Source organism: Phallusia mammillata, chromosome 1 (genome assembly GCF_965637545.1).
Source record: "Phallusia mammillata chromosome 1, kaPhaMamm4.hap1.1, whole genome shotgun sequence".
Classification (NCBI taxonomy): Eukaryota; Metazoa; Chordata; class Ascidiacea; order Phlebobranchia; family Ascidiidae; genus Phallusia; species Phallusia mammillata.
The window spans coordinates 22872450-22896834 of NC_137252.1; the positions used below are offsets into that span (position 1 = coordinate 22872450).

A 24385-nucleotide genomic window follows, 5' to 3' on the forward strand; every position below is an offset into this window, starting at 1 on the left:
GTTCAGAAAATTTCTACCATATGTTCAAGTTTTCGCGCCGGGTACCGTATCTTGCGAAAAAGTTGATTGTAGTTTTCTGTAATTTTAACCGCTTGAGGAGTTTGATAATATCCAAAGCGACGGAGTGATATTTTTGATTTTGTAAGTTTTGTGCGTTATGGCATTTTACAAACACCTGAATTCAATTTATTTCTTAGAATTTATAACTCCAAACAAAATATTAGTGAAAAATTTCTTTGCCCAATTTTGCCACTTAATTTGAAAATAAATAAAAAAGAATATTCATACTTGGTAACTTTTCGTAAAGCCATTCAACACAGGCAGGGTTTTCACTTTGGCCACTTAATTGTATGCATTAGGTTGAGCAATTGCATTGGATTGTCCCATATAATGCGTTCGCTGATGCATTTAAAAGTCATTATCACGCACTGTTTACAAACAATCACTTCCCGTAAAGCAACATGCGCCTCGTTTTAACTTGCAAAGTTTCAATTTAACCAATTGAAGTCCCTAGTCGTGTTCGGGCTATGACAAGGTTTTGAAGTGGTCAAATGGTTGTTGTGGTCGCTATGACAATAATAGTTGTTTGCGAGTGGCAAAACAAGTTGTAGACACTGGACGCTATTCAATCAATTACGAGAATAATTAGACTTGCTGTTTACTTAACAAATGTCAATAACGCTTTCGCCTCGCCTTTACTCGACAATGGCGAAAGTATACAACATGTTAGGCGGAGCCAAATTCTTTTTCGGCTTGGGCAAATAATATGCAATTCACCGAGATAGGCAAGACTTTTGTAACTTTGTATATCCACGAAGTTTCATTGTCAAAGGCTAGTGTGGCGATTAAATGGCACATAAAAGTTAGAGCAAATAGTGGAGCAGGATTACAACGTCACAATAGCGATTGTTGCGTTACAATGGTTTCGCATGAGTAAATCTCAGTCAAGGGGTGTTGGACTGTTTTAACTTGGTGTTGGCTCAAATAAGAATCTGTTACTGAAACATGATTTTAACACTAGGAAACGGCAGCAAATTTACGCTTTTAGTTTGATTTTGAAAAAGGCTACTTGCAGTTGCAGATGCAGCTTGAAAACCCAAACAGCTATACCAGTGGTTCTTAACCTGTGGGTAATTACCCCCAAAGGGGTAATTTGGCATTTTAAAATGGGTAACATAGATTTTCTGTTATAGTTATCTTTAGATTCTTGATAATCATGATAATCAGATTTACATGCTTAGTAGCTAAAAAGCAGTATCAACCTTCCCATTAACTGCATTTGAAATGAACCTTTGAATGTACAATAAATAATGACTTTGTTTTTCGGTGGGTTTGTTTTGGATTGCAAGCTATATTAGGTGATGTTTTTCTAAAAAGGGGTAATTGATATCCATCAAAACATTTTGTGGGTAACAACAGAAAAAAGGTTAAGAACCACTGAGCTATACGAAAAGTGAATCTGCATGACATACCATGTTTATTTCGGCCGAAAATAAATCAGAAACCGCTTGCCTTTACCTTTCCATAAAAAATTACAATTGCTGTTCTGTGTATAAATGCCATCAGTACACGTCTTAGAAGTGCGTCCTTTGTGACTCTAGTTGCGTAAACGATGTGTACATTGCTCTTGGAGCATTTTAATGTACAGGCAAGCGTGAAGGGGCGGTAAAGCGGTCTTAGTTTATCAGGATAATATTGTGTTGCTTCGGGTATACCGGATACGACATTTGCGTGTGCTGTGCTGGCTATATGTGTGGCAAATCGACAACAATCCCCCAATAGGCTCAAGCTAAAACGACGAAGATATAACCCAAAGTTTAGACAGGATAGCTAAAGGTTCAAACGTAGCTTTACAACTTAAATGTATTTAAAAAGTTGTCAGAGGCTTTTACCTCCATAAGTGTAAAAAAGTGTCAAACACGAGTCAGTGATCGTTCATTCAGCGAAGCCAACCTAAACCATATTTCAGTGACTTACAATATTGTAGTTTAACAGTTGTGTTTCATCGTGATTTGTACCACGAGTTTTACCACTGATAAGTAGTAAAATTTCAATGATGTCTTGAGTTCTAGGTCTTGTGATTAGTGATTAACTTACGGTTCAATCGAGTTACGTGCATGCAACATGTATGTCGTTTGACTTTTCAAACTAGGCGGCTTCGCATATCTTACTCTCCGGTCTAGTTTTTGTTTGAACAAGCAAGTCAACATCTTGCGTTGGTCTTACCTGCAAGCCCAAGCTAGTTTTACTCTTTCTAAGCATTTAACACATATCACTTTGCCATTATTTAAAACTTGACAACGAACGCAGCGATTTGTTGAGTAGCTAAAGATCAAACAGAACATGTTGAGCTACGTTGTAGTCTACAGTCCCGTGAAAATTTAATTAATTAATCTACGTGGCAACGTTATAGAAACAAACACGATTACCCTTGTACTTTAGAGCTACTACACAAATTGTTTTCAAGGTTATACTGTGACGCATGAAACTGGTTTGTAAAGTTGTAACGCAATTTAAAAACTTTGTATAATACCCCAAGCCCATGAATTATTTCAGTAGGTGTTTATGACCGACGTACATACGCACTCTTTTAAGTTTAAAGCAGTTGTTGCATGTTTTTCTTTTCTTTATTAGGTAATTATCACTGTGGCTTACGATTAAACACTAAACAACAATGGATAACGAAGAACTAGAAAAATTGTTTGACGCTTGTGACGTCACAGGAAATGGACATTTGGACAAAAATGAGTTCGCGCGTTTATGTAAGGAACTGAATCTCAAAGAGGATGAGTTACAGTCGCTTTTTAAGTCTATGGATATAAACAAAGACGGTATAATTCAAAAGTCGGAATTTTTTGAAAAATTTCACGTCGTTGCCGACGTCTATTTTGGTGCAATACAAACCAATGACGAAAACTTCGATCATCGCTGTGACGTAACAGAACGTTTGGACAACGGCGAACACACGTTTTGCGACAACAAAAGTGAGCAATCTTCAGTCGATGAAAACAGCTACACTAATGATACCACGAAGGCAGACGGCTCCACGATCGATAATCAAGAAGAAGTTATGACCTCTTTTCCACTTAAGGACTCTAACAAAATAAATTTTAGTTCGCCATTTAATGAATCTTTGTTCACGGTGTCACCCCCACCTGGCGAACCCCCTAGAAATCGTACCTCTACCCCAAGACCGGGGGCTTTTGGGGGTCGTGGGCCAAGGTCAAGTCGATTCAAGGTCGCCAAAAGTGACAAGTCGTGGGATAAATTTGCTGAAAGCGTTGGAAATATTATCTACTCCTTATCAAGGTAAATAAAGTAGTTGTTTTCACACCCAAAATACACATGACTTTCTGCGAAGGTAAAGTTGTTTAAGACAATTTTAGCATAGGTTACTTTTTTAGTGAAGACGTTAACGAGCAAATAAGTTTCGGGAAGAGTTTTTCAATGTGGGCCTATTATTAATAAGCTAACGAAATATATGAAAGTATTATACATGACATCGCATATTTTAATTGTTTTTTATACTATTTGAGATTTTTTAGTTTTTTATGGTATGTACAGTAGGTCTACAGTCGGCTTATCCTGAAATCCGCTCGCACTTTAAACTAGAGATGTACCGATTCGGCTTAATGTGAGTTCGGCGGTTTTGCCGAATAAATTCGGCCGAAATAACCGAATCATTTATGACGTCACGCGAAGTCGTAAGCTACGCGTTTGACATGAAAACATACGTTTTTCTACCAGGCAAAGAGTGGTGCTACACAACAGGACAGTTGTGTTTTATATCATTTTAGTTTTGTGGTGTTTAAAGTTGTCTCGACCATGGTTGCCAGCCTGTCAATTAATTAGGCTACTGAATTTTTGTCTGAAGCGAAAAAAACGATAATGTTTCAAAATTCATAACAGTTGACGCGGTTTTAGTCATGACGTAAGATTTTTTTATTATTGTTATTTTATGACAATCAGACGACAGTCGGAAATTGAAAAACTGTCCTTTGTCGTGTCACCATACGAGAAATAAACGTATTTTCAGATAAAGGATAGACGACAATAATAGTAAGATTTTGAAAGATTGGGTGGTACTTAATCAAGCAAAAAAGACACGTTTTATAAAAGATTCGGTTTCGGCCGAATCGCAACAAATTAGTCGGCCAAAACCGAATCTTTGCAAAAATGGCCGATTCGGTCGAATAAATTCGGCAAACGAAATACTCGGTACATCTCTCATTTAAACGAATAATTGCCTGTTTACATATGCATGAGCGGCCAAGATTAAAATGGAAACGAATTGTTCCTCACCTGCTTAGAGTAAGCAATGTTCAGATTGTGGTTTTTGAGCACCACTTGTACGAACAATTTGTTTCAAACTCAAAATCTTCCTTTGTGTTTACTTTTATAGCCACAATTTCGGGACAACGTCAATAGTCCTTTGTGACGTCGCAATAAAATTGTTATACCCGGATATAAGTCCAAACCCGGATGGCAAGTCCGATCCGATGTGATATCGTATAAGTGGTTACAAACAACATTTTAATCCCATAATGTGGAATGTTTTAAGAAATACCAAATTAGTCACGGCCTAATTTTGCCTACAATCGAATAAGGGCTCTTGCGACAGCTTTTATTAGTTGTGACTTGGCGCAGCTGACTCTGTATTTGACGAGGCTCTATAAACAGCAGCTGCGTCACAATCGCTTACTTTACCTTCACGAAGGCGGCATAGATGCGCAGTCAAGCGAGACGTGAAGGGCGTTTCTTTTTCCCGACGCCATGTTTAATCGGACAACTGGGATTTCGTTTCGACCAATTGATGCGAAAACAAGTTTGTCCCGAAGGCAATGGCGTAGCTTAACGAATTGCTGTTCGTCTTTCAACGTCGATATTCATTAGGTTATTTGTTTTCAGTTTTTAGTTTGTAGCACTGACCAAGAAATGAGTTTTGATTTTGGAACACAGTTTGTTCGATCTTTGTCTGTAATAGTCCAGGTAGTCAGGAACCTAAGAAATGATTTTTTTGTTCTATAAAATGAGGAGAAAGGTGATTGTAGTAAGAGGAACATTAACAAAGTTAAATTGCGATCAACAGAAGGTTTTGTTCATGTAATTTGTAGTTGTTGTTTGGATTATAATATACCGGTAACGTTTGGAAATATTTGTTTGTAATGTAAATTTTATTGTAACTCATACATGTCCATTAAGTATGGTATGTTTCTTAAAATTCATGTACTTCAATCTCTAAAATGTTGTCCCAAGTATTTTTATTTGTAACAAATTGAGTACAGTCCACATTAAACAGATTGACAGACACAAAGGAAGTCGTATTTTATTATTGCTTCCTGTTCTTAGATCAATTGCTGTCTCCTTGAAAGTTTTGTTCCTATGCCAACTGAATAATAAATAATTTTTAACATGCCACGACAAAGCAAAGATGAAAAATATGAAGCGAAAACTTCTGGGCCATGTGACCTTGCTTGCCTGCGTGGACTTCTTATTGGATTTAACTTTATTTTTATCCTTGGGGGATGTGGAGCACTTGCAATTGGAATATGGACAGTTATGATGAAAATGCAGTATGTTGCCATACTGGGCTCTATGTACTACAATATAATTGTGTACCTTCTTATTGGTGCTGGGGTTCTGGTATTTCTCACTGGCATTCTAGGCTGTGTTGGAGCAATTCAGAAAAACAATGCAATGCTTACATGCTATTTTGTCCTCCTGGTTGTGATATTTCTTTGTGAGTGTATTGCTGGAATTTTGGCTTTTGTGTACTATGAATCACTACATGATGAGCTATCTGAGGGGCTCCGTTCCAACCTGAACAAGAACTACAATCAAACTGACAAAGAAGCATTGAGTGATGCAGTAGACATGATGCAACAAGACTTCCAGTGTTGTGGTGTGGAATCATATCTTGACTGGCAAGATAGCACTTTTGTCAAGCAAAACAAAGATGGCCTGAAAACACCAGAGTCCTGCTGCAAATCAGTCACCCCCTTATGTAGCAAGCGTGATCACCCCTCCAACATCTACAGAATTTTGGGATCTGATAGTATGGGCTGTTTGACTAAATTGGAGCTGTATATAAAGGAACATTTGTTCATTCTAGCTGTAACAGGAACTGCAGTGGCATGCTTAGAAATCCTGGTTATGATTTTTGCTTGCTGTTTGAGAAGTGCTATTAAGAAAGAAGAAGGGGAACCTTATTAGAAACTTTGCACATTTTTTTAATATTTGCTTTTGTTTTCTAACACTGCTGTATGCATTGCATGGCTTTTTAAGTTTTAAGAGAGGGTGACATACACAAAAAATATAACAACATGAACTTTCCAAGTGAAATCAATCTGAAAAAGAGATGCATCTAAAATGGATTTTTTTGAAGTATATTTGTCATACAGTAGATTAAAAGAGATTGGGCACAAAAAAAAATGTCAAGTTGGCAGTGAAAATGTTGACATGCACTATATGTGACCACTGAAAAAGTACACAATTGTGGTGATTACCTATTGTTGATTTGATAGCAATGTAAAATAATGGCTAACCTAAAATTAAGTGTAATTGATATTCCAATGTCTTTTTTTTGTTCAAATTTATTCGATTAGTTGCTTTATTCATTACATCATGATATTTTAGTTCTGTAAGTGTTTTGACAAGTTTATTTTTTGCATTTTATGTTTTTTTTAATTTTATCATCCAAATATGTGTTCTTTCTCGTTACTGCTTCATCACTTGTACAAGTATTCATGCAGAATACATTTTAACATTGTTTTAACACCAGTTTTGTGCTGAATCATAAGTTGACATATTTCGAAATACATTTTTCTTTGGTGAGTTTTATGTACGATTACTAACAACCAAGTCTAGTCATAGCCCAAGGCTATTTCTTTCAAACCTGATCACATATTTTTGGTTTTCGGATTGTTCTAATAAATCTTTTAGTTCGATTTCTGTGTGATTTGTTTGTTATCTTGTGAAAATTTAGAAAGAGTTTGTGTCAGAAATGGGATTTTATACCCAAATGCTTGATGGTACTGCACTCTTAGGTCTCATTTGTTTTTTCCCCTTTGAAAATAACACCAATCAAAAATGCGACAGAAGTACGACTTTCTTCAGTCACTTAATTTGATATCTTTGGATCTTCAGAATTTGAGGATCTTCAGAATACCTGATACAGAACTTTTGCCGAACACCAGGCCTACGACCAAACCTGGGCTGCTTTCGAGCACGGGCCGCAAATAATGTTTTAGCCTAAGCTATACAGAAGAACTGTGACTTAAGAAACAACCCACATAAAATGACACCAAACCTACCATGTGTATGCGCGTGTTCGTCAAGTTACGCAAAATAAGTTTGATTTTCTGTTTAAAATTTAAATATTTCTCTTTATTGTCGGAAAAAATGTTTGATTTGCGAACGCCAATGTTTATCTTTCCAAAAATTGCAAGCCGACAGCCAAGAAATAGCAGTTGATTTTGGTCTTCACGTTTTGCAGATTTACAGTGATGAAAGACGCATTAGCCTACGTAGCGTAGTGATGTACAGAATATTCTATTTGCTAAATTAGGCCGAGTCAGTTTTTACGTAAACAACTCAGCAGCGCAACAGTCAATTCAGCTTAGTTACGTAGGCTACTACCAAATCTTTCATACTGCACAAAAACTAACATCGCGTCATCTAGTATAATTTGCAAAACTCGTTTTGTCGACCCAGATAAGCGTTGGTAATGTATTTGCAGGCTTAAAACGACAACCGAGACAAACACTTACACAACTAGAATACATTGCAATACAGCTATTCTGTTTTGTAACACTGTTTGTCTGCCCTGAAACTTATGTTTTATTGTAAAAAGCTTTTCGTACGACTTGGCGTGACGTCATAAATGGTTCCGTCGATTCGGCCGATTTTTTTCGACAAAACTGCCGAATAATAGGTTTCGGTCCGAACAAATAAGTCGATTTAGTACATCCAGGGTTTTTTTAAGGTTTGGTTTGGGTGACCGCTAAGTAGTTTTAAGAGACCGCAAGCGTTTCATTTAAATACCAAAAAATAGCCATATTTGCAAAAAATAGCCGTAAGTCCAAATTTTGGGAAACCGCTGGAGAAATTTGGGGGACCGTTTCGGTCCCCCAAAACACCTTAAAAAACACTGAGTACATCAACAGTACATATAATCCCTAAATCTTGCACGATGAACTAATCGCCTAGTTGCCTATACTGAACGATTTTAATCCCAACATCAAAAACATTCCATTTTTTAAAGCTATAGCTAGGTCTAGGTTACTACATTATGGCCTGGTTGACAACTGTGCGAACGTTTCTGAAAGCTTCACGTTCATCAACATAGCTCGTAAAGTGCCATAAAATAGGAACAAATTTATAAATTGGCTTGTTTAGTGTGGATCAGGGTCTTCAACCTAAAAAAGTTACAATTACGCGCAAACAATCGCCTTTTTAGTTGAAAATAATGGGGCACCACTCGGTAGAGGAGAATCCAAAACATTTAACATAAAATTACATTAGATTTAGCAAATTAAATGCTACAAATACTTCGCAGTTTGGAAAGCGCTAGTAGGCCTACAGAAAGTATCATTACTAGATGTGTCAAGTTTAAGGAAAGGCTATAGTTACCATTGAATTTAAAAAGTATGACCCTTCACCACACATAGCCCTAATACAGTGTCCCTTGTGGCAAATTAGATGCCCAACCTTATTTTTAAATTGCTGTCGAATTCACAAAAAGTACAAACAATCGCTAGTAAACACAATTTTTTAAAATAGCAGCATGTTTAAGCTGATGCTCTCCTTGTCCAGGGTGTTTGATTGCAAGACGAATAAAATCTGCTTGTAAGTTAAAGTTATAAAGAATCCCACAGTTCTTGTAAATATTTATACAATCAGTAATGTTGCAATCGCCCCCAACTTTTAAAAAGTCACCTGACACCATCGCCCGCTCGGTGGGCGAAATCGCCCCCCTGAGAGGCGATATCGCCCATGTTGAAGAACCCTGGTGTATAGGTTCAAATAACCAATTTCGTCTTTGCCGCAGTTATGACAGCATCAGTTCATTTTACAAGCGCCTAAACGAGTCGGAAGATCCAAACGTGATCAACAATTATGAAGCGATGCTGCAAAACCTACTCAAAGACATTGAGAACATGCAAGTGTCAATTAATGAGTTGGAGGGGTCGCTACACAGGTAAATATATGCTTATTATTTTACTTTTTTGTTTTAATAACGAAGTGACAAGAAAATAGCAAAATAGCCCAGTTAATTTTGTCTAAAGACAGAAATTTAAAAACAATAAAATTTTGACACGACGTTGCAATTTACACACAATTGAAACGATCAAAATGCGACAGCCCAGAGAGTGTTCAAACATTACATCAATAGTTATGTAACCAGCATGTCACCATCACACGATGCCTTTGTCACGAATAATTTGTTTGTCTTTAGACAACAGGATATTGCTACCGCTATAGAAGCTGTCTACAGTCCAATTTTAAGGTGCACACTTCAGTCAATATTGCAGACAATAATTAACTAACACGTTTAACCCTTCGATGACATCACAAGGCGTTACGCGTGGCGAAACGTTACAGCGAAGAAAGCAGCCAATGTTTGCCAAGACAAAGTTAGGAATGGCATTGCGCTCAGTAAAGAGAAGCCCGTTTTGAGAAGGCTGAAAAGTTGTAAATTAGTTTGACTTCAAGTTTGGTTTGTTTTTTTAGATTTGTGAAGGTCTGCGTTTCGTTTTGAAAGTTTTGTTAATGTGCTGTTAGGCTGTGACATCGTACAAAAGTTGCAAACTGCTAAATTAATTATCTGTATTTTGGCGTTTAATTCTTATTGTCGATTATTTTGCAACATTGCCGGATTGCTCCGAATTTTTATGAGGTTTGAAAACTGCAAAATTCGAATGAGAAATTACGCCGGCCAAAATGTTTTGTAAGTGCTTTAATGAATCGGCTTAAAATCTTACGACTAAAGTAAAACATCTTTCAGTAAAAACTAACGTTTTTCTCTTCCAGTCTAGTTATGCCTGAACTTTTTGTAAAGATGCTTTCATTGAAAAATCAGTGTCAACACAGCATAGAAGCGAAATGTTATTTTTAAAGTCTTTTTACTACGTTTACCAACAGCCAACGTATTGGCATCGGATAAGGGCAATAAAAAACCCATTAACCTGGATCGAACAGTATTTAGTAAGCTTTGTATTTGGTGTTTACCAAAGTTATTCATGTGTGACAAGTTGCGTCGTTCAACCATGACACCACGCTTCAGTAGAGACACTTGATCCGACATAAGCGCGTAAGCCGCTGTAGCGAAAACATATAGACAGCAACTTTACCATAGGGGAGGTTGACCAAATTCAGTAGACCGAAGCAAAGATAATACCAAGTAGTTTAAGGACGAAAAACCAAAGTTTATTGCTGGCACCCACATTTTGACACCTGCAGTAAAATGAATCACAAAATGCGCTGCGCGGCGAGTAAAACGATTTGAATGTGTAAGTTTAGCTACAACGCCCGAGGGAAGTTGACAAGTTAAATTGCCGTGTTCACGAAATGATAAGATTTTTTTCGCATTTCCAAAGGACCAGAATATTACTAAAGAATGCTGGACATGGATTGCAGTGCTTTAAAGCGAAAAACGTCCTGTCATATACTTTTTGTGTCCATTAAGGATATAACTTTATAAAATCAACTTTACACAAACCTTAAGTTTGTTTAGGTATTCGAATTTTAAATTTTAAATTAAGTACCTGACTAAAATCTAGTTCAGTTCGGATTGCTGAGTTATAGAAATTTTGTCAGCCGAAAAATTTTGTCAGTAGAAATTTTTTTTTGTCTGTAGCTTTAGAAACCACCTGTTCCTAAAAGCGACTAAAAACCATGAGGCGTGAGATTTCAGGTACTAGTTCGAAGGTGGCAACACGATCTTTTTAGCAGTCCAAATAAACCAAGCTTAACTGTTAACAGAAATCTTACGGGAAGACAAGTCTAATCAATTGGTGTCAGAAATTCGTCAAATCTTCAGCTGTTTCCAAAATGCTCGTTTATGTTTGCCTGGCGGATAAAGATGCTGTTTAGAGCTGTTTACAAACTTGCGTGTGGTTCTGAATGGAATGTTTAAACATATATAGCTAATGATAGTTTAAAATATTCAAACCAAAGTTTTTCGAAAACAAAAACAAATCTAAAATGTTCGATTGGCATACAAGGCAAAAGTCGGTATATTTTCTGAAGCGTCTTGAAACCAAATGTAAGAAAGCTGTAGTCAAAATCGTGGTCTGCACCGAGTAGAATGGATGGGTGTAGGTGTAGGCGGCAAGTTTTAGGGCGCTGTAGACATAAAACAGCTGCACGTTGATGCACAGACAGAGATGTAAAGCATGTTACAAACAAAAAGCTTTTAAATTCCAGAAGATACCACAAAAACAAAAAATCAGAAAGAATTTGCAGTTCAAAGTTGCGAGCATATTAGTTACGGGTCTGAAATGTCCTTTTGGTACATACATTTAATATGTCATTTATACACAACGGTTGCATGTTTGACCCTTTTCTGAACTATTCATACCAACGAACTCAGTGTCGATGACGTTATGAGTTGTGACGCTTCGATGTGTCACTGATGGTTTCATGTAAAACGATTGTTGCGTAAAATGTGACCAAAAGTTGACTGCCATTGATCCATACCATAATGCGTATGGGTGATTTGTTGTTTTCAATAGCTTACCTACAATGATATCACGTTAAATATATTTTATAGCTTGGCCTGGTTTTCTTTAACTTTTAACTCAAAATGATTTCACCCGACTCGAAGAACGGAATTTTGCATTTCTTGGCATTCAGTTTTACGTTTCTCCAATTCCGCGGTTGCTAGGGTAACAGAGAAGAGCAGCGAGCAGCTGTCGATCCTGGAGGAAGAAATGGAGGCTCAAATTAGCCTCAAGGAGCGGAAAGTCAGGGAGGAGGAAAGAGAAAGAGCGGAAGAAGAGGAAAGAAAGCTGCGGGTGGAATATGAAGACCGAATTGCCCGTCTTCAACAAGCTGTGCACAAACTGAAACAGGTGGAAATTACTGTTTTCACGTTTCACCGGTTTATATTTAGTTTACCAATTGCTTCGCTATCAATGCCATGCTAATTTTTGTTTAGTTTACACTTAAATTTAGGCGCAAAGTCTATACACTACAGCAAGGAGGGGTTTGGGAAAAAAGGGGTAAAATTACATGGGCCCCAGAAAAAGGCGCCCAATGGGTAAAACAGCTATTCTTAATAAATAAAATGCCTTTGCTTGGTTTGACCCAAAGTTGTCCTAAAAATGGATCTATCGAACTAAAGTTTGCAAAACGCGTACTGGTAATATTTCTTGAACAGTGCACAACCCGACCATTAGATGCAATGCGCGATGTTATGTAACATTTGCATATAATTTTAGGTGGATGAGCGATTGTCAAAAGTGAGTCCGCTCGAGAGCGAAGTGGAAAAACTGCGTGACAAACTTCGCACTATCACTGCGGTAAGACCATTGTTACGTCAATATCTTGCCATCTTCAGTATAATTTTCCATGGGAGGATACATCCTATTTGTAGCGAACGATTTTGTTGTCAAACTTTTTTTTGCTTAATTCTTTCTGTTCAGTGAGATAATATTCGACTGGTACGTTTTGAGTATGATACAAAAGTATCAGTAGCGTAATGTAAATAGAAAATAAAATACCCTATTATATTATATATATAAGGATTATAATAAAGGATTATAACTCAAATAAAGGATCATAACTCAAACTTACATTTTAACAGTGCATGTTTGGGTGTAAATATTGTTTCAAAACAAAAGAATCACGTTGAATTTATGGCAGGAAAACGCAAGTCTCTCCTCGCGTTTAAACGAAGCCGAGACGCAAGGAGTTTTACTGAAAACGCAATTGGCAGCACTTCAAGTCGAATTACAAGAGAAAAGAATGATAGTGGATCGGTAGGTGGCGCTAAACTACACAAAAAAAGTTTTAATGCTGTGTATGGTCCGGCGCGCATGACCCATATACAGACATTAAAAAACCTGATCGGGATTCGTCCCCGTTAGTGTCCTGGGTTCAACTACATGTGCGAAAGAGAAAAAAATTCTTTACATTTACAAAATTTTAAATCGTTGCATTTATAAAAAAAAAGAACTACTATTTTGCTAAAACAACTGTTATACAGGATTGAACATGTTTTTCTGACGTTACAGCATTAAATACTTACATATAATTTTTGTTGGGTATAAATTGTTTTCTGGTCATTTTTACGTTCGTATTCCCAGGGAAGTCCTGTTTTCTCTGAATCCGCCAAACTAATAATATATACATTAAACTGACTATAGCTTATTCTCAACAACATGAAAACATTTTAAGCCCCATAAACCAATAAAAGTTTTGACAATCAGGCCTTACATCTCAGTGTATACATTTCACACAATATCCATTGTTACTTCACAGAGAAAACGATGCCGTACGTCGGGTGTTAACTGAACAAGAGACGATGACGCGACAAGTTCACACATTGACGTAAGTTCTTCGCCTGTTTGCCAACTGCGTTCCGGCACGTTTATAAATGTTAATCCCTTTTTAGGGCGCCCAACACGAGTAGTGTCCCACATAGTCGTTTCTCGTTGCTAATTGCTTTGTATCGTTACAAACTCAAGACTTGGCGAGAAGTTCCAAATACGATTTATTCAGCGACCGACTCCCTCGTCGCCTTGACTTAATGTTAATGTTGCAATAACTCCGTACTCGGCAAATAAAAAACCTCTTACAGCGAGAACAGTTACAAATACTCGACGAAGCATGTAAGTTTGATTTCGGTGCCTCTAAAAATGGTGCTTTAGGAACCACAATCGAAAACTGCGGGACTCCAACGACGATTTGTTGGAAGTTTTGGAATCCAAGATGGCGGCCTACAAACGGCTTTCCACGGAAATTCGGTCGCCCTCTGCCTCGTTGAACGGTGATTTTGCCTCCCTGTATTCCGCCACGCCGTCAAGGTTTGTGCTCTACTTATGACACAGATTTCAAGACGTTGTATACATTAGAAGTTATTTGAAAGCAATGCCACTCACATTTTGATTTATAACGGTCTCTGCTGTTAGGTTTATAACAGTCATAACATTTATATTCTGTACTGCGGATGTTTTACATTCTGCACTTATTTAGTACTGTATTTACTAATCTTGAGTTTTTGCCACTTTAATTTGTAAAAAAAACTTTACTCATTTTTTTGCAAAATTTGAATGAAAATGTTTGTTATCAAGGCTTGAATATCAGTTACAAAGTGGTCGTTCCTCTCGAGCCTCGTACGAGTCTGAAGCTCTTGCAATGTGCGACCCAAAACTCAGCTCAATTATATCTGAAGAAGATGACGTGAGCCATGATGATGACACCGAGGCAGATTATTCATTTAAATCATCATTGGACGGCGGCATGGCCCTTGCCAGCAATGGCTTTGAACGAGACAGTGGAGTTGGCACAATTCGAGACGACCACGACACTGACACTGAAGTCGACGGTGGGCGGGTGTTTAGGCATCGATCCTTGGCCAATCGCTTGTCGGTTGGCCCAGTCTCGTCGGCAACTTCTCTGCGCAGTCCGAGTACCAAAAACATTGGACGACATGACGTAATCGATGATGACGACACCGATGATGAAAATGATGACGACTTGGCGGAAGTACCGTCAGCAGAGAAGAGGAAGAGATTTGACCGACGGCGCGGTTCGTTGGAAAGAATGTCCAGGCGAAGGGTAAGTTATATGACATGCAACTTCATTATTTTGTGTTATTGTCATTGTATTTCAGATAACACCCACCCAGCCCCTAGTCAATGGTGAGCTGTACAAAATAATCCTGTGTGGGGATATGGGAGTTGGAAAATCAAGTTTTATTTTCAGAACTTGTAAAAATGAGTTTAACCGACACACGAGATCAACGTTAGGTAAGTGCAAATGAAGCGAAACGTTTTGAAAAGGTTAAATAACAAAAATTCTGTAAGTTTTTTGTTGTTTATTTGTTCCACATTTGTGCAACTTTTTACAGGAGTTGATTTCCAGTCAAAAACTCTGATGTTGGATTCCCAGCAAGTGGTTACCCTTCAATTGTGGGACACCGCTGGCCAGGAACGGTTCCGAAGCATTGCAGCGTCATACTTCCGGAGGGCTGATGGCGTTATACTGCTCTATGACGTCACACAACAAGATTCTTTCCTCAACGTGAGGGATTGGATGGAAACTATAGCAGTAAGTTTTCGAATTTTTTTGTCAGTTATTTATATCACAGTAAACGAGGCAACCAACTTTATATGTGTAATTGGTCGTCTACAAGCTATCTGCGTTTGCTGTTTTGTCAATACATAATTTTGTGGGGTTTGAATTCAAAGCAACCCCGAACATGAATCCCTAACAGGTTTTTTATGTTCGTAGGGTCAAGTGCTTGACACCTGTGTTAATTTTTGAATTTTAAAAATCACAGCATATTAATTAGTAAATCTTGCTGTTGAATGAAACTTATTAGTTTGCAACGTCCGTAATACATCGTGTACATTTGCTGCTACAGCATTCAGCACCTGAAGGGACACCCGTAATGATATGTGGAAATAAAGTTGATCTAAGAGACGCAGGAACTAATGTGAAACGAGGTGCCGTATATCAGAAGGAAGGCGCACAATTAGCAGCGGTAAGTCACTTTATGGTAGTAAACTGTTTAAACCGAATCAAAAGAAACAAAAATTATGATGTTTTTTAATAATTTGCAAAATAAAACGTTTTCAAATGTTAAATTTATGCAAGAAATCGTGTACGATTCTTTTATAAAATATAAATTTATCTGAAATATCTTATGTAACCTATTGTTTATCTGCAGAATTATGGGGTACTTTTTATGGAATGTAGCGCCGCAAGTGGACTAAACGTTCTCACCGCTGTAACGCGTCTGGCGCGTCACTTAGCGTCAAGAGTGCGACACCAAGTGGACAGTGGGTCTATCAAAGACTTAACAAACGTTGCGCCGAAAGTGGAGTCAAAGTGTTGTTTACGAAATTGAGTATACCGTACACAAGATCGACAATCCAGCCAATTTTGTACAATATATTATTTAATGCAGGGGTGCACAACCATTTCGTTATTAGCATCACGGTTTCTGCCGCTGGTGCGTCCGTTGTCGGTACGCTTTGCGTTATACTCGCTCATTTTGCATTATTTGCATACAATGAGTCAACCGATAGCCTGACATTTGCATCCGCAACTCTTTCGGCCAGTTTTAGAAGGCAAATGTCTAGAAAACACGTTTAATTTACTGCCGTCAGTACGTATATTTTAATATACGTCTGCAACATAGCAAGTTGTGCACCCCTGATTTAATGTTATTTGCACAATTTGTTTTCGTTTTTTTCTTTTGTCAATCTTCGCTGTTGACCCTTACCGAATTATACTGTTTGTTTGCCATTATTAGCTAATGGTCTGGACTTTATTTTGCGTATAATGTCTTAGTTTTGGTAGGACTCTTTTCTAAATGACTCAGCATTTCCATTGCAGTGAATTAGCATTATTGCCGTCCTTGTTATTTTTTACCAAGTGTTCATGTTTTCGTAAGCTCCTGATTTTTAAACACAAAATTGAACTAGTACCGTCCACTTGTGTAAAAAAAACTACTGAAGCAAACAAACAATTGTAACAGTGAGTTAACAGACAAAAATTACCATAGTAATTAAAAATCAAACCTCACAAGCTTTTCCTAATCTTTTTTACTGTATATATTTTGTTTTCGCGGCGATGAATTCTTGTGGTGCAGCTGGCATCGCTCACCGCGTTCATATATTTTGTACATTATAGGATACTGCCGTAGGTAGATGGTGCTCTTACTTTTATTTCTTCACGCTTACTTTTACTTCGTATTAGCTTTTTGGTTGTAGATTGTAGTGGGGACCTTCTAGGCAGGTTGCCCATAATTGCCTCATTTGCTATCAAGCTTGGCCCATCAGATTTCTTTTTTTTTTCGGTGACTAAATTTTTAATGAAACAATATCAAAGCGGTCTTTTTCGTCTTAATAATCTTTCCAATGTATTATTGGTAAATCACCACTGTCTTACGTCACAACCGTTTCTCGCGTGCAATATGACGTCACAGAGGGGTATTTCGATAGTTCCAGGTTTGATTTACATTGTTTTTATGTGCGTGTTACGTCGCATTTACGAAATATATATATGTAATAGTTTTACGAAGCGTGTATTTAAACCAGAAAAAAAATACTCATTCATGTTTGGGGGGGATATGTTTCCAAACCTTTCAATGTCTCGTCATAAATTTTTGACCAAATTTTCGAAAAAGCTGGATTATTTTTTTCTCGGCATATCCATTCGTGGACTCGGTTTAAAAGTAAAAATGTGCTTCCAGTTTCTTTTACTTGCGCTTACTTCAAAAAGAAGCGTGTGCAGCATTGTGTTAACCAAGCGTGATCTCAGGGATAGGTGACAGTAAAAATAAGCACCTTATGATGTGCAGTAGCGACATAAAAAAGGTAAAATCAGAATACAGAAGCTTTTATTGTGGAATTAAGCGATACTGCATGGTCTCACAAAAATAAACATGGGAATAATATGCAAATTCGCTCTTGTTGAATATGACGTCAGAAACGAAAAACAGAAGCAGAACAATTCAATCGCGATTTCATTGTGACGTAACAAAAGTAGATTTGCATAATAAGCAAATAAACGCCATTAGCGTTCCAAAATAAAAGATTCTCGATTAAAACAGCGCACTCATAGGACGATTAAGGCCTCATACGTTATGAAACAAAGCACGCCGTTTCGGCAACGGAAAGTTTCGCTGACATGGCGATCTATCTGTACGTCCACTGGAGGGCACAACAGTGGTGAAATAATAAGTGCTTAGGGAGCGGAAACTCTACGGATTCACAAGCAAAATAACACAGAAAATCAGCTGCTTTTTACATAAAGCGCTTCAATTTGAACCCACACCACAAAATTACTGTCCGAGAGATACTATAATTCAAAAAAGTTTGGCAGACTTTGTGACGACAAAAACGACGTCACAATTTATGTGAATGATGGCTGACTGTTTACCACAAGAAAAAAATCTGAAACATTTTTATCAAAATTTATAGTTTTTGTTATCACACATTTTCATTTTTATTTAGTGAAAATAAAGTGAACTAATTGTGAGTCGCGTTTAATGAAAAGGCATTTAAAAACTTACACAGGAAAATTCCGGGTACATTCCACCGGATAAAGCACAAGATATCGTAACTGCACAATTTCTTCAACTGCTGATAGGATGCATATGAACAGATGTTGACGTCTTGAAACTTCCAACGGCGTCAATAAAACCACTATAGGGACTAATTTGGATGGATATTTTGTTTAGGGAGGTGACTGGAATGCGTCATCAATTTTTCCAAAACACAGTGAATGTCAGAAACTGCTCCATCTAGCAATGGTGTGTGCAAAAGCGAAAGGGCCGATGCAAGTTGGTAGAGAGATCAGGAATGAAAGCATCAGTTTTCGTCTAAATAAATACAAAATGCTGAATTGGTTCCTACACAGTTAATTTTTTTTGTAATTGATAAACATCAATGAGTTTTAAACAACCTTTGGTCTCTTTAGTGACTTTCAGTTTTCCCCAAGAAGCCGCTCGATTCCTTACAATCGAATCCGAATGAGATGATGAATCAATGAACTCTACAAATACCATACATAGCTTTTATGCAAAATAATTCGAATTTAACGCACTGATAACATATATTAAGCAGTGGTGGAATTTAACTGGTTCGTTGGAATGCATTTTGATAAATATATATTAACAAACGCATGTTTAGGCCCATGTGGCACTTCGAACACTGCATTGCCTGGTCAATATAGCATGCTACTAGTAGTACAACCTGTTTATAAACAGTTTTAAACCCACGACTGCACTAAGGTTCACGTATACACAGGAGGACCATTAACAAAGCACACACAGAAGTTTGATTTTAAAAGTACAATAAAAACATGCAGTAAAAGAATATCAGGAAAAAAAATGATTTTTTTACCTGACATTGGTCGGGATTTTCCTTCCTTTAACAAACCTGAAGTAATTAGAAACAACCACGATCAGTTAAGCCACAACACTGAATTACTTACAATGACGACACACAACAAATCGTGCACGTAAAAATTTAAACAAAATTGTTACCTGATTTCAGGAAGGAGGGTTTGGGTTTGGTTGGCAGAGGCGGGGGCTTTCCCTTACCACCAATTGGGGGTTTAAGAGCAACTGTGTAGAATAAATAATAGAATACATTAAACAAACAAAAACAATTTAACATGATTGTTTTTAAATTGTATTGCATATGATAAATGGAAAATTAATTTTACGAAACTACCTAAAAAATGTTAGCAGGATAGTAGAAACTCCCACTAAATTAAATGTTAGTAATGGACTAGGTTTTTTGGGCTTACCCTTTTTTTCTGGTTCAGGTTTTTCACTCCCTGAAACAGAAAAGGTGAAGTTTAGAATTTAGATTTCATGCTATTCGCTTTTCAATAGTGTGAAAAAAAGTTTGATAGTAAGCTAGCCCATGAAAATACAAGGTTAATATTTATACATTGATCTAATTTAAAATGCACCTTTGTGGTCTTTGTGATGTAGGGAAATCCCCCATTTTTTCAAAGGAGAAACTTTTTCATCACTAGGTGGCACCTTGCTGTTATTGTTGTTTACGTTTGGCGAATGGCGGGGTGAAGTTTTGCGAAGCAATTCGGGACCAATGGAAGCTTCCCCTCCATTTGTGGAATCTTTTGCTGGGGATTTTGGGTCATCTGATTCTGCCTGAATTATAGTTGTAATTTTGAAAACAGTTTTGGTCACAGGTTTTAAGTCAATAAATTTTTGCCCCGGCATTAATGTACTACATCCCATATAAGGAGTAAGATGATAGGGTATTCAGATACACATTTGCATTTCAAATAATCAGTCAATAATGTAACATGAAGTTTTTATTGCAAGTTTAAAACTCCTTGCATTACAATCAACTTCAAAAATTTTAAATTGAAAATTAATTTGACATGTTAAACTTAAAACCAACGTCTAGTAAACGTTTATATGGCAAATCAAATGTAAACTTACATATTTGTCTAAAACAGAAAATACAAACGAAATCCAATCAGTTTATTTCCTCCCATCTAGAAACTCACTTTTTTGTTGAGTTTTCTCTGTTTCATCTCAGCGAAGAGATTATTTCCGAATCCCATTCCAGGCATAACCATTGCACCCTTGGGTCTTCTAGCAGGAGTAGGTTTCTGATCGTCAGGCACTGCACTAGGTGAGGAGGGATCTGCCTCCTGACAATTAAATTTACATGTTTCAGATATTTTCTCTTATATGGTAAGTTAAAACTATAGCACTCATAAAAGACCAACCAGTGTGAACAAAATTTGTTTTCTTGACACTTGAAATATTCATTCAAGAAGTACAGCTAGAGAACATTATAACATGCAATATAGTTTATCAAACTGTATCTGACCTCATTGCTTTCTTCAGCAGGTGGAGGTTCTGACGATGGTTGTGGGGAGACAGGCTTCTTTTTCAACATCCCTGGAGTCACCATGGGCATCCCACCCATAAGGATTCCCCCAGACAGCATTTTGGCCTCTAAGATTGGAACCCATGTTATGAAAATAAAATCTGACATGCCAAATATAATCAGCCACTATTTTAAAATCATGACTAAAAGCAGCTGGGTGCCAGACAGCTGATGTTACTAACTAAACAGAGTGCTTTCCCTATCCTTTCAAGCAGTGGGTTACTGGTCTCAAGCCTTAAAGGGTCAAAAAGTTAATCAACACATTTTGGAAAAAATCACAGTAAGCATTCAAACTAAATTGTCCCATATTGCATAAAAACAAGCATGAACTTTTTTAAAAAAATTTTCACCAGCGGACAATAATACAAAAATCTTACTTTTCTCCTCTTGCTTATCTTTTTCTTTAAGCTTCTCCTCTTCAGTTCGAGTTGGGGTCACCGAGAAATCAGTGTTACTGACACTAAGAAAACATAAAAGGAACCATTTAAACTCAAGTGAAATGCAAGCATGATATAGCTATGTGTACAACTTGAAGACCAGCTTTTTTGTTAAACAACAAAAATAGATTGGATAACATTATAAATGTTACCAATGGCAGCTGAAATTAAAGTGGGACTAAATTTAGGCAATTTATAATAAAAAAAATTTTTGATTTATAAAAAACGTTTTCAAATTTTACAAAAATATTTAAAATGGTTAGTCAGTGCGGGTTAGTAAAAGGTAAAACAAATGTATTTTGTTTAAATAATGTAAAATATTTTTTGCAAAATTACAGCTTCACATTTCAGGTAACAATCCTGAATTGTGCTTGTTGCAAAATCTGCTGTAAACACACAGTACCCTTTTATCCATGGAGGTAAACTTGGAAAAGGAATATCTGGAATGCTGCCAGTTCAACATTTGTGCATTTAACTTCAAACGTACTTTTCAACAGGAATTAAACAAACATAATGTTTTTTAAGAGACATATAGCAGAAGGCTTTATTTTAAAACAAAATTTTGAATTTTGCTCAAACACAAACTGAGTTATTTACTAACATCACTGATACAAATATATACTGTATTTAGTCAATTCATTATAAACAGGTGAAACAGGTATTTGTTACAAAACCAAACATAAGTCTTTACACATTTCATAAAGCTACTAAAGCCAATAGACACAGGACATGTCAGTAAGCATGACAACTTACTCGCTAGTAAAGAAGTCATCAACTTTTTCCTGCTCTACTTCAGGTTTCTTTGTAGGTGGACGACGGGTACGACGATTTGGAGCACGGGCTCTTGTCTGTAACACAATTGGAATAAAATATTTCAAAACACAAAACTACTTTCTGTGGAATTTAAAGCCTACAATAGTTTGCTAAAATCTAAGTAGTGGAATTCTCATGTTTTTGTGAGAAGTATAAGACAAACATACTTTTGTGACATGATCAAGTTTTGGGTGTGAGTCTGTGTCAGGAAGATCGATTTCCACAGCAGGGGACGGGGCAGGCGGTGTAACCTCAACTCCATCGGTTGTATCTAAAAACACACATTTCAGGATTCCTGTTCACATTTAGAAAACAATATCTTTATTTTGATAAATCTGCATTAAAACAAATACAAATGCCCCAAAAAGGTAAATGTCTATGTATCCACACCACACTAGTCCAAAATACTACATAATGAAAAAAATGCTTAACTTGTGTTAATTAGGTATACATAGTTTTTTACAAAAGTTTAAGAATGCTGATGAAAGTTTCATTTTTAGGATGCAGATAAGTTGGTACACCTACCTTTTTCATCAGACTTTTGATCTTCTGCAGCTTCCACTGAGGTTTTATCTTCTGTTTTAGGTTCTTCAACCTTTTCTTCTTGTTTAGTATCCTTTTGCTCTGCTACCACCTCATCCACTTGCTTGCTTTCAACTTCTTCATTACTCTTCTTCTTCTTTCCTGGTTCTTTCTTTTTCTCCTTTTTCTTCTTTTCTTCTTTTTTCTTTGGGGTCTTTTCTGCCTCTGGAGCAACTTCTGTTTTTTCCTCCTGTTCCTGTTTTGATGTCTTCTCCTCTTCAAGCCGTTTCTGCATCTTTCGCTCCTTTACTTTATCATTGGAGTAAGGATCATAAACATCGGGTCCAAAGTCAGTGATCTTCTTGGCCTCATCCTCTTCAGCCGGGGTCTTGGGTTTCGAGCCAGGGATTGGAGGTAGATCTCCGAGCTGGTGACCCTTATTTCCATTTTCCTCTAAAAATTAATAAGCCAAAATGTTTTAACAGATTAAGCAACTCTTGCCAAACTCATTTATCACTAATAAACATGTCAGTAAAAGTTATCAACTTAACAAATAATTGTAAACTACATGAACATTTTCTTTAAAAAAATATAAATTTCTTGTACTTTAAATACAATTATTCAAATACTGTCATGCTTGAATGTTACATTTAGAAAACTACAAAACGGACTTCTTTGCCTGCTCATTAAATACAACAGCAAAAGACCGAAAGCAAACTAAACAAAACCAAGTTCTAGCAAATCAGTTATCCAATGTGACAAAGTAAACAAGAGTTCCGTTTCTAAATTGACACAAATATCGACAAGAACATATACAGATAAAATACAAAATACATTACTACAACCTTGCTCGATTAATACCACCAAATCAGTGTTCTCATATTCCACAACTACACCTGCACCACAAGCATTCCCCGTTTTCATTGTTCTTCAACATTTACTAACTTACACAAGAATCTGAACCCATAGGTGACGCGCATTGTGACGACACAACGCAAAGATCTATAAATGTTCTATCCTCCAAATCCCTCCTAACAGGCTGTACTGCTGAACTAGACAGACAAACGGTGTTTACCTTCGAAATACGGTCAAATGACGATGCTAAGCGTTCCTATTGTTTGCTAAATGGGGAATTTTGTTGAAGCGAGACAACGTGAAAAAGTGAGACGAACGGCGACTACCAACAAAATATTTTAGTCAAGTGGAGCAGCCATGACGCTTTCCAGACCCAATAAAAACACGCTGGAACAAGTAGCATTTAGAACCAAGCTAAGGTTCGTTTTGAGGAATAACTTTTAAAATTGGCACCAGAAAGAATAGAAAATACGTTAAAATAGTGGGCAATTCATTTTTGAACGTCGTTTTAAAGTGACTTTAAAGTTCAAAAAACAAAACAAAACTGATTGACAATTAGTCCTACATCACAAACTAGCGTTAGTTAATTAAAAACATTTTGTTTCTATATTATTCACATACAAATATAACCAGAACGAAGTTGGTTAGAAAACCTCCGACGCGCACAAACTCCTTGATACAACGATATACTTGTGAAAAGCACACATTCAAAACTTCACCAACGTTTTATCTTACCTGGCAAATGTAATTCCTGCATTTTATTATCGCTGGGTACAAGACTAATAGCGTTTAAAGTTTAAAACGAGCCTAATGACAGTCCCTAGTGAGGTTACCATGTTCTAGATTGCGCGGGTGAACAGCTGAAAGTCACGTGACGTATGAGTGACGTCACAGCGTGCAGAGAAACTGACTTTATTGTGTTGTTGTGTATTCGATAGGCCGTGTGATTGTTTCTTTTTGCAACAGTGAACATTTAGTAATTTTGTGCGCAAATAACGAAATACATTTTCAACATGGATTATTAGGACGTTGCATGTATATTCTACTTTAGTCAATAAAAAGACTGTGCTTTTAAACTAACAACTTTAGCCGCCGTAAGACTGTGTGGCTATGCCTTTGAGAACTTGGTATTTCTAAGCAAAA

The 24385-nt window shown here is 36.9% G+C and overlaps 3 protein-coding genes and 1 long non-coding RNA gene across 8 annotated transcripts in view; 2 read left to right on the top strand and 2 right to left on the bottom strand.

Moving 5' to 3' along the window:
- The first annotated feature begins 2619 nt into the window (after nt 1-2619).
- On the top strand, nt 2620-17252 carry LOC145209019 (ras and EF-hand domain-containing protein-like). The gene is made up of 12 exons (XM_080079273.1): nt 2620-3309; nt 9050-9199; nt 11888-12074; nt 12444-12524; nt 12868-12983; nt 13486-13554; nt 13875-14030; nt 14298-14784; nt 14840-14975; nt 15077-15276; nt 15593-15712; nt 15899-17252. Exons 1-12 carry the CDS (start codon nt 2675-2677, stop codon nt 16076-16078), a joined length of 2517 nt encoding a protein of 838 aa, XP_079935399.1. The 5' UTR covers nt 2620-2674; the 3' UTR covers nt 16079-17252.
- LOC145209020 (CD151 antigen-like) lies at nt 5209-6947 on the top strand. The gene has a single exon (XM_080079274.1). It carries the CDS (start codon nt 5413-5415, stop codon nt 6211-6213), a length of 801 nt encoding a protein of 266 aa, XP_079935400.1. The 5' UTR covers nt 5209-5412; the 3' UTR covers nt 6214-6947.
- Nucleotides 11222-11894, bottom strand: LOC145209022 (uncharacterized). Its single transcript, XR_013854984.1, has 2 exons — nt 11582-11894; nt 11222-11346 (listed from the first exon to the last, which is right to left on the bottom strand). It is a non-coding gene; the product is annotated as an uncharacterized LOC145209022 (long non-coding RNA).
- A 306-nt stretch (nt 17253-17558) lies between the features above and the next one.
- Nucleotides 17559-24385, bottom strand: part of LOC145209018 (F-actin-uncapping protein LRRC16A-like) — a 33186-nt gene continuing 26359 nt past the window's right edge. For 4 of the 5 annotated variants that reach the window (XM_080079270.1, XM_080079268.1, XM_080079272.1 and 1 more), the window contains 12 exons: nt 22391-22840; nt 22033-22136; nt 21806-21900; nt 20993-21075; nt 20556-20683; nt 20227-20373; nt 19660-19861; nt 19492-19521; nt 19226-19306; nt 19083-19118; nt 18643-18732; nt 17559-18559 (listed from right to left, as the gene is read on the bottom strand). In XM_080079270.1, coding sequence (XP_079935396.1) covers nt 18549-18559; nt 18643-18732; nt 19083-19118; nt 19226-19306; nt 19492-19521; nt 19660-19861; nt 20227-20373; nt 20556-20683; nt 20993-21075; nt 21806-21900; nt 22033-22136; nt 22391-22840 — 1457 coding nt within the window. In that variant the 3' untranslated portion in view covers nt 17559-18548. The remainder of the gene's footprint in view (nt 18560-18642; nt 18733-19082; nt 19119-19225; nt 19307-19491; nt 19522-19659; nt 19862-20226; nt 20374-20555; nt 20684-20992; nt 21076-21805; nt 21901-22032; nt 22137-22390; nt 22841-24385) is intronic. The other variant, XM_080079269.1, reaches the window with a different exon arrangement.

What these genes read in the sequence shown, in the direction of transcription:
- LOC145209019 (XM_080079273.1), top strand. Translation starts at nt 2,675, where the DNA reads ATGGATAACGAAGAACTAGAAAAATTGTTTGACGCTTGTGACGTCACA. An exon ending in AAAAGAATGATAGTGGATCG is followed by an intron (nt 12,984 to 13,485) that starts GTAGGTGGCGCT and finishes GTTACTTCACAG; the next exon opens with AGAAAACGATGCCGTACGTC. An exon ending in TATTCCGCCACGCCGTCAAG is followed by an intron (nt 14,031 to 14,297) that starts GTTTGTGCTCTA and finishes TTTGTTATCAAG; the next exon opens with GCTTGAATATCAGTTACAAA.
- LOC145209020 (XM_080079274.1), top strand. Translation starts at nt 5,413, where the DNA reads ATGCCACGACAAAGCAAAGATGAAAAATATGAAGCGAAAACTTCTGGG.